The sequence below is a fragment of the Aspergillus multicolor genome, assembly GCF_047715735.1.
Source record: "Aspergillus multicolor strain CBS 133.54 unplaced genomic scaffold BDW74scaffold_44, whole genome shotgun sequence".
NCBI classification, from domain to species: Eukaryota; Fungi; Ascomycota; class Eurotiomycetes; order Eurotiales; family Aspergillaceae; genus Aspergillus; species Aspergillus multicolor.
In genome coordinates, this window is record NW_027395995.1 from 211,378 (window position 1) to 221,039 (window position 9,662).

General features: G+C 54.4%; 1 protein-coding gene across 1 annotated transcript; it reads right to left on the reverse strand.

The window, feature by feature from the left end:
- Positions 1-558: 558 nt before the first annotated feature.
- Positions 559-8,335, reverse strand: ags3 (alpha-1,3-glucan synthase Ags3). The gene is made up of 2 exons (XM_073726018.1): positions 7,545-8,335; positions 559-7,483 (listed from the first exon to the last, which is right to left on the reverse strand). Exons 1-2 carry the CDS (start codon positions 8,084-8,086, stop codon positions 730-732), a joined length of 7,296 nt encoding a protein of 2,431 aa, XP_073578605.1. The 5' UTR covers positions 8,087-8,335; the 3' UTR covers positions 559-729.
- Between the last annotated feature and the right edge of the window lie 1,327 nt (positions 8,336-9,662).

Consider the following 9,662-nt stretch of genomic DNA (forward strand, 5'->3'; position numbering starts at 1 on the left):
AACATGTTCAGCCTGGGGTTTATGAAGTTGTGATTAGAGTTGTGAGTGGATAAGGTGCACTACCCGTCCATGTCTTCTGCCCCCGTGGATCGGGATGTCAAACGGCTTTTTCGTTTGCTTTGAGTTAGCTGCTGGGTGTAGATTGTTCATTCCCTGGGCAGGGCTCTCGTGGAAGGAAATCGCCTGACGTCTAGCTGGGCGGTAATACCTATTATCCTGCGGAGGAAGGCGCGATCCGGAAAAGGTATTATTGCCTCGCCTCCAGCTGTCCACCTCGCACATTCGGCGCCCAGTGACATTCCCTTCTTGCTTTGTGAAGTGGAGGCCTCGCATTCGCCAACTAGTGTCGCGAGAGTCGTTTGTATCCTGGTACGGTGGCACCTACCTAGTACCTCGAACTCCCCTATTTCAAGATTTCTGCCTCATCGTCTTTCGAGAAGACGAGAGAAGGCCCTCGCGGTGTGTACCCTTCCAAGGTTGATTAGACCGTCAGTGCGCCATGTTTGTAAGTCATACGAAAGGGACTAATGATACGTTCAAGATCTACGGGTGACGGTATCAGATGTGAACGAAGTCATTAACAAGCCAACGCTATCTATACATGCAATACATCTCGGTCAAAACACAGACCCAAAGCAAAACTCAACACGGTATCGTACAAAAATCATGCGCTTCAACTTCAACTTCCACCTGAACCCAGACAGTCCGAGCACACGAACGATCGCCCTTCTAAGGGCGATTAAGCTGCTCCCGCCTATAAAACAACAAGAATCCCCAAGCCACCAAAAGCTGAAAGAAAAGACAAATCCAAAACCACGCATTGCCAACCTTGCCTACACTAGTGCCAACATCAGGAGAAATATCCCCAGGGCCAACATTATTCGGCGCGAAGCCACGGGCGCAGATCGTGGCAATGGATCCGAGTGCTTGCGCCGCAATAAGGACAAAACAAACATGGACACGCGTTAACGTTTGCAGGAGAATCATGCCCAGTCCAACCTGCTGGATCTCGTCGAGGAGTCCAAGCCACAGCCACAAACATCTCGATGCAATTGCTCCGGAAGTCAGACTGCCTGCCCATGGGAGGTAGTACCCGATATTGCTTGTTCCCCACCAGATCTGCGCCCAGCGGGGTGCACCAATGGAGAGACCAAAGACCGGAAGGATCCAAGAGTGTTCTTTGGCCAGGAAGCGGAAGATCACCATGAGGACAACCCAGAGGATAATGAAGAACAGAATGACGAGGAGGACGATGTGCCATGTCTTCGCGTGCGAGGAGGACCACAAGAAACTCCAGTTCCGACCTGTCGCTGCGGCCAGGAACCAGTTCTGGATTATCACCATGAAGAAGAACCACAGGACGATTCTTCTGCGGAGCAAACTGGTGTAGAAGAAGAGGATCTTGCCGGGCGCTTGGCGGTAGAATTTGGGGAGGCCGAGGGCTAAAAGGACGCCGATGATGAAGCAGACGAGTGCAATGGGCATCACGACTGCTGTGAGGCGCCAGGAGTTCAGGGCCAGAGTTGATACGCCGCCGACTTGGACAGCCGTTACGCGGGAACTCCAGTACCAGAGTGCCACGGTGTAGATCTGAGATAATCCTTGGATTAAGGAGGCGCGGAACATCCAGTCTTTCACGGGGACAGCGCCTTGATCTCCGAAGTTGAGAGCGAAGAAGAAGGATCCAGACGAAGAGGCGATAGAATAAACACCGGCAGCAATGTTCTGCGCCCATGCTCGACCCAGCGCAGATGCACCGAACGGAGACACACCAATGATCATAAACGCAGCGGCATAGATAAACCAGGGTAGACTGAGCACGACAACAGACGGGAACCGATAGAAGAGAAGCCACCAACCCATCGAGGAGACACAGTAGATAGCCGCAATAACATACAGCTTGGTCGCAGCTTCACCGACCTGTCCAACAAGGAGGGTGATCTGCGCAGAATTGGTCGCAATAATCTGTCCTAGACCCAGGAAGAGGGCATACACAGGCCACGTCCCCAGCCGTTTCCTCATAAACCGCTGGATAACCATCGGCCGCTTATACCCCAGTCTTGCAAGCCACTGATCAATCTCATCCGCACCCGTTGAATCACTCCCGGCCGGATCATCCGGCGTCTGGCTAACAGCATTATACGGCGTCAATGGGAACGGATGCTCGTTGCCTCCAGTGATCCCAAGTCCAAATTGCCCCGTGAGCGGGCGCTCCTTTCCATCCTTCGGATGCTTCTTGAGCTGCGCGTCGGTATACATATCGAAGAACTTGCGCTCGCTCTTCATAAGGTACGTCTCGATACAGTAGTCCGTGGCGGAGTTCTTCTTATTCAGGTTCTGCAGGAGGGACTCGAAGCGCCGCGTGAAGTGGCTCGTGCTATCAGTGAACGTGGGATCGACCTTCTGCAGCTCGAAGACGGCGCCGGGCTGGTTGTGCCCGTGGTCTTCTGTTACGGCTGGCAGTGACAGCGTCGAGACATTCCGGCTTTGCAGGTATACGGGGTTCGGGGCGCGGACGGGACTGGAGTCCCGGCTGACCAGGCGCGAGGAGTCGGGTGTTGAAATGCTGGAATTCGCGCGGGAGTGGCTGCGTCCGGTAATGGAGAGGCTGGAGTTTGCGCGTGTGTGTGTGGCGTTTGGTGCGAGCGTTCCGTCTGGAGAACGCAGGGAGGAGTTCACGGCGGCCATGGCTTCCTCGTGCGAGATGAAGTTTTCCTGTGGGGGCGTGGTCGCATCTGTACTTTCTCCGCTGCCATCGTCTTCGATGTCTGTCTCGGCATGTTCGTTTTCCTCGAGGACCTGGCTGTTCGTAAGACTCTTCTTGCGCAGTTTCTTGCCTGCACCTGGTCCAGAGCGGCGTCCCAGAGAAAGTTTGCGGCCGAGCATACTGCCGCGATTACCCGTGCTGTTAGCATCAAGCTGCATCTGCTGCGCCTCAGCGGCCTGGAGATCAAGCAGAGAAGGTTGCGGCGGTGCCAGAGATGTCCTGGACGCCATGGCACTGCTTACACCAGACATCGGCCTCGATCCGGATCCCAGCATCATCATACTCGAGTGACGTGTGCCACCAGCCTGCATGTCCCAGTCGCCTTGAGTTTCAGGCAGCGGCCCGGCAACCGTATCAGCGTTCTTTGCGTGGTGGATCTTGATACTCGTGCGTTGGAGAACTTCAAGTTTCTGCACCCAGTCCAAGACCGGGAATCGCTGCTTCGCACTGTTCGCGCGCATCTCGGCACGGGTCTCATCGCTTGAGTCCAAAGCGCTCTTGATAGCTGTCCTCAGCTGATGCAACAAGTGTCGGGTTGAGTCAGATTCAACGGTATACCACCAACCAGGCATCTGACCTAACCCACCAATCTTAGATCCAATTCCAAGGGCTCCCTTGCGCCCGAATTCAACAGCAATCAAGCCAAACGGTTCATCGCGGGACGGAATCAGCGCAAAGTCCGCTCCAGAGAAGATATACGGCGGGAGAACAGTAAACTCCGGCTTCGAAAACACCCGACCGGGAAACATTTCCATAATCCGCGCCAACTTGATAGAGGCCAGTTTACCGTACAGGTCAATCAGGGGGCCGATGCAGATAAGCTGAGTCTTGGGGCGGGCAGAGAGAACAGCGGGCATAACGTCCGCGATCAAATCAACACCTTTCTGCTTACTCCAGCGCCCGACGAAAACGAGCAGATCGGCTTCGGGATCTTCGGTAAGTCCAGCCCACCGCTGCGCCTGCAGTTTATCGTTGATGGCTTCCTCGCGGCTCTGGACGACAACTTCATTCTCGGCTTTCGTGTCGGCGGGATCGGGGTTCGGGAGAGCGCCGATTTTACCAAGGGACCAGAAAATGGGGTATCGCGCCCAGGACCTTGCACCATATTTGTCAGAGACACCAACAGCTCCAAACCCGCGCTGGTGCCAGCGGAGATAGCTTGCTCCGGCGTGCAGGAGGTTAAAGACGTTGCCGAACTGCGCGTACTTGGTTGCCGTTTCGATGGGCAGATTAAAGACGCTGCACACCTCCTTCTTTTCCTGCTGTGTGCGCAGCGCCCAGAGACCCTGGAATTCGGCGTTGTGCAGCGAGAGACACACGGGGATTGTACGTGTGGGCAACAGGTACAATGGCGCCAAGCACCCGTGGAAATCGTTAATGTGGTACAGATCAATACTCGGATTCCGCCGGATCGCTTCGGCAATGCACTGGTTCCACGCGCTGTAGTAGATCGCGCTGTCGAGGTCGTCCATGCGCGGGGGGTAGGGTTCCGCTTTGGTCTGGTGTCTGAACACCGGTGCATCCAGGAGGACATATGTAATATTCTCAACGACGTGGTACTGCACGTTGACCAGATACGGCTTGTCGAGAACCGTCACGACAAAAGGTTCAACGGGCGTGTCGACTGGGTACTCGATATCCCCGACGCAGGGGACGACCCAGATGAGGTTCTGATGCTTGAGGTTCGCGGACATGAGTTGGGCCATTACACCGAGCCCGCCGATTTTGACCTTGACTTTCCAGTCGGCGATATCGTATTCCATTGTTGCTATCAATACCGTTCGCTTGGGGGAGGATCCTGCTGCGACGGCTGCTGCGATGTCCGTTGGTTCGGGGGAGGTGGTGCGCGATCCAGACAGGTCCAGTCGTGACCCGCTGGCCATGCGGTCTTTCAGGCGCTTGTAGAGCACGAGCGGTGTTGTATCGCTCTCAACAGCATTCCCGTCTTTATTCAGCTGCACGCGGTAGAACGTGCGGATGAAGATGACGACGCCCGCGGCGCCCATGACAATCGGGAGGACCCAGAGCAGGATATACAGGACGAGCTGCGCCCATCCCGAGCCAACGGGGATAAGCTCGTAGTTGAGGTTTGCGTCGTTGAGGGAGATAGTCCAGCCGAGGTGCGGGAAGGGCGGGAGGGTCGTGATATTAATCACGTTGGAACTCAGATAAGATGGAGGCAGTTTCTGCACGACGGAGGTATTCCCCACGTCGCCGTAGACTTCCGTTGTATCCGGTACACCGGAGGAGTCCTTGCCCCAGACATTCAATTGCCCGACGGCCGGCCACTCGTACACGAAGTCGAAGAGCCAGCGGCCCTTGTTTGTGTCGTAGCGCACACTGCTGTCCAGACCGCCGTCGTACCCGTACTGGTTATACGGACCATTCCAGTAGAGCTGTGGGAATCGCCGGGATGCGTTCTCGTCTTCCTTCCACCCGTAGTCGCCCTCTTGGATGTAGCTGCTGCTCCCCGTCAGCTTCGAAAAGTACTGCACGCGGATGTGTGTGCCGTCCCAGGTGGCTAGGCCCTCGGTGGCGGTGGTGTTGATAGTGACGCTCGTGTTTCCGCCGGAGTATGTCGTCCAGTCAGACCAGCTTCGCCCGAAGTCAGAGGAGTACCGGAATTGATCGGCGCCTGCGGCTTTGTGGTTGACACCGTAGTCGTCGCCGGACTTGTAGACGAGTGTTGAGGAGTAGTTGGCGAAGGTGTTGATGAGCGGGTTCTCGGCGCTTCCAACGCGGAGTAGGAACTTGTCTGTTGAGTTCGTGTAGCCGTGAGATACAGAGGAGAGGTTCTTGACGGTGAACTGGTGAATACCGTGGTGGAGGTTCGTCAGTTTCGCAGACCACGTCCAAACAGTCGGTATCTCGCCGACAAACCCGTTGTCTGTTGTGCGGGCTTCGATACTCGTGCAGTTGACGCTGTCGGTGTCGAGGGTTGCATTGACGCCCTTCTCCGTCTTGGAATCGAGAACAATCGCATCCGTGATATCGGAGCATGTCATGGCCGCCGAGTACCCCAGACTCACAGTCAGACTCTCACCATCATCACTGTCCGAGAGAATCCGCGCATCGTGGCCAGGTGTAAACTCCGTAACCGTAGGCCCAGGATCCACAAAGTCACTGGCGCGGACATAAGCCCTATACTCCCACGGCAACAGCTCCATGCTCTTAACGCAGCCATACCCATCCGCATCCGGTCCATCGCCCAGCGTCAGGTTATCATACGGGTAAAACAGATTGCGCAGCTTGGTACCGGAGTCAAACGGCGATAAAAGAGAGCCGGTCTTATTCGTGCACTTCCCGTCTCCGTATTTCTTCGTCTCGTTCCCGTTCTGGTACACGAGCCACAGTTTCTCGTCCTTGCCGGTGCCGTTCGCCTGCGGCTGCACGCCGTCGAAGTAACTCCGCAGCACACTCCACAATCCCGTAACAGTGGGTGTCGTCGAACTTCCAGGGAGATAGACATCCTCGGTGAGTTGCGAGATCGTCTGCAGGTACACACCGTCCCGAGCAACAGGGTAATGATCCCTTATCTCAAACATGCGCTTCATGATATTGCGCAGCGGGTGCGCGGGGTTCCGCTGGTCGTACGTGATAGTGATATCCTCGCACCCGTGCCGTCCACTCTCAACGGGGAAGTCATAGAACTTGCTTGTGTTGAGGTTAAAGCACCCGTTCGTCCACCACGCCGTCTGCGCGGTCAACGGCTGGCGCCCGAACATGTAATTCGATGCTGTGGCGTCAAAAACGTACATCGCTTGCTCCTCGCCCCAGAGGATGAGCGGGATACCCGGCAAGACCAGGGAAACGATATTTAATCCGAGCAGGTACTTATCCGTTCCGTTCGCGACGGCGGGCCACCGGAAGTTATCCTGGTTCGAAACGCCGTACATATGTCGGGGATCGAGCTCGCCCGTGAATGCATTCAGGAAATCGTTCGTCCGGAGCATCTCGTTCCAGGCTTCGATGAAGTCCGTTGGTAGATCGTGCCCGGCCACCAGGTTCCCGTCCATGCCGAGGAAGCGCGTCATGGAGCGGTAGATCGTGTAGTGAAAGGCTGACGCATCGAGGGCTTGCAGGCCGTCGTCGCGCAAGAAGTTGGCGTCTGAATCGTTGGTGAGTTTTGCGCCCTCGTAGGCGTTGTCGGGGCGTTGGTCGGGCTGTCTGCCGCGACCGAGATACAGGGATCCGAAGACATCGCCCGAGGTGATTTCGCCCGGCAGGAAGAAATTGTGTTTATTGTATTTCTTTGCGCAGGTACGGTACGTGCTGATTATTTCGGCCAGCGGCTCTAATGTCGCCTGAACACTCTTGTCGAAGCGGAACCCGTCGATGTCCAGGCTTGCGATCTGCATGCACGAGTGCCGAGTCAAAACATCGCGAACAGGTTTATGCCACTCGCGTAGACGATCTTGCACGGATGCGAATTTCGTAAGTTGGCGCTGCCAGTCTGGGAAGTTTCCGAAGGCTTCGAGTTCACCGTACTGGTCGAAGTCACTGTTGTAGCAGCCTTTCAACTTTTCAACACCGCTGTTATTGAGCGGGTATCCGTCTTCGTTCCAGAATTTGGGGTACTCGCATGTCTCGTTGTACTCGTTGCCGAAGCTGAAGTCTGCGTATTGCCGATCGGAGACCCATTGCACTTCGTACTCGTAGGGTGTGAAATCCGCCGAGGAGTTGAGGTGGCCTTTGAAGCCGATTAGGTTACTCAACCTGCACCATCCGGAATAGTTAGTATGGGGCAAAGCTAGGGCAATGGATGGGGGAGGCTCACGTCGCAACCGTATTATCAACAACAACATACATCCCCCGCTTATGGATCTCAGCAATGGCATTGCGCCAGTCCTCCAGGGTTCCCAGGTGCATATCCAATAGTGTCGTGTCGACAGGGCTATACCCATCGTACGCCCAGGGGAGATTCATCAGGTACGTGCCGGCGAAGTAAATGACTTTAAACCCCATGCCCTGGATATAGTCGAGGGAATCAAGAAGGCCGGCCAGATCACCGCCATGGCGCATCTGGTTGGAGGTGATGACGTGCTCAAAGGCCGTGCCGTTGATGTTGTCGTTTGCTGGGTCGCCGTTGGCGATGCGGTCCATGAAGATCGTATATGTGGGCAGGCGCCAGTTGTCCGGGGACGGGTGGTACTCGTGGTTTGGCCATGCTCCCCAGTAGTCGATTGGGGATTCGGCGGATTTGTTTTCGTTGAGGTTGTATTTCACCAGGGATTCGTCGTAGGGCCATGCGACCGAGAGCTGAATGTGGAAGATGGCTAGGAACGAGAGGAGGAGGGGGAGGTGTAGTGGGCGATGCATTGCATCGGGTGTATGCAACGGAACCGCTGCGAAAAGAAAAAGAGCAACAATAACGATAACAACAAAAACGAGTGTCGATGTCAAACGAGTGAAAGTATGGTTAGAGAAAGGAACAAAACAACGACAGCGAAGATAAAAGCCAGCAAGAATTAATCGAGAGCAGTCCAGTCCAGTTCCAAGGTTGAAACGTCACTGGGAGACAGACACACCGAGGCGAGCCCTTATCGGGCCGAGTGTGGTGTGGATGAGTGAGCCATATCGGGATTCCGGACTGCCTTAGTCTCCCCACCTGTACTGCTAACTATCTCTCCCCTTCTGATCAAGTAGAGCAGCTATCCAGACAGCCACCTGTGGGTCCTCAGACTCTGCGAACCCACCACGAACTGTTTCAACGGCGCTGGCTGGCTGCGTTCCAGGTCTCTGTCTCAGCCAGCGCAATTGAAACATGGAAAATCTGGATTTGATTGCGAGGCTTTTATTAATGCTGCTCCAAAATGCTCCACGCTGAACCGGTTCCTGACTGACACCTTCCAGAAGGCTGCCATACCACTTTTTCTTCTTTATCCTACCTTGTCTCTATACCGAGTTTAACAATACATCCCTCCATCCTTGACATTAACGAGAATCACCAGATACCGGTACCGATAAGAAAACGAAGGACCCGATCCCTCCCACACCGTAGCAGGCCCAAGCTCTGAACCCTGCCCAGTGAGGTGGAATCCTTGTCTTTATCTAAGACTTACAATCGCTCTTGGCTCGAGCTTAGCGGCCCACAGTGACACTGTGGCTGGCCAAACACATTACATCCGCATCCACCCAGACGTTGTCTGCATATTAATGCCGTTCCTATATTTAGCAAGTGCGTTAGTAATGATATATAAGGCACTCACTTGGTTTTTGCGCCTCACTCAGTCTCACACACCGACTAACACTGGGTTTATTGATGGGATCCGCTGATCGTCAGTGGACATCGGTCGGGTTTTCCCTTTTTTGCCGCGTTGGGAGCACCTCCGACTCTGATGCTGTAAGCGGAGATTGTTCGGGCGATTTGTCGTAGGTTTTTAAGGTCGCGTGCTTATAACGGCTTCACTTCACTGCAGGTGTGTAATTGCAATTTAGGTGCCAAGTAGCATCGTTAATGGTTTGTAGAAGTACACGTAACCAACCGCGCGTGTTTGTCTTCATTGATCGCTATGGTATGTATTGCCAAAATCGCATGATCGGATTTGGGGTATGGGGTGTCGTTATCGAGTACGAGTCCAGACACGTCAGGGCTATAATCGGCAGCATTATAGGCCTTGTTCCAGAGATTCTAGAACAAACCTCCCCATGGGCAAATTTCTAGAATTAGATACAAGGACCTCACCAGTAGGTAGGTACTGCAAACCTGACAAAAGCACGCCACACCTGGACGGCTGCTTAGCTAAAGGAACACCTAGTAACGTAATTCCCGGGCGATCCGTTCTTCCCGACCGATCCGGAGTTTTCATATGCTTGATAATTTCAACCTCTTATAGCTTAACAAATCCCTATTTAAATTAATTATACTAAACACTATTAAAAGCGCGATAACTTA

Excerpts from the sequence above, each read along its gene's own strand:
- ags3 (XM_073726018.1), bottom strand. The coding sequence starts at position 8,086 with ATGCATCGCCCACTACACCTCCCCCTCCTCCTCTCGTTCCTAGCCATC. Across the intron at positions 7,484-7,544 it reads GTTGATAATACGGTTGCGAC|GTTGAGTAACCTAATCGGCT; the intron begins GTGAGCCTCCCC and ends CGGATGGTGCAG.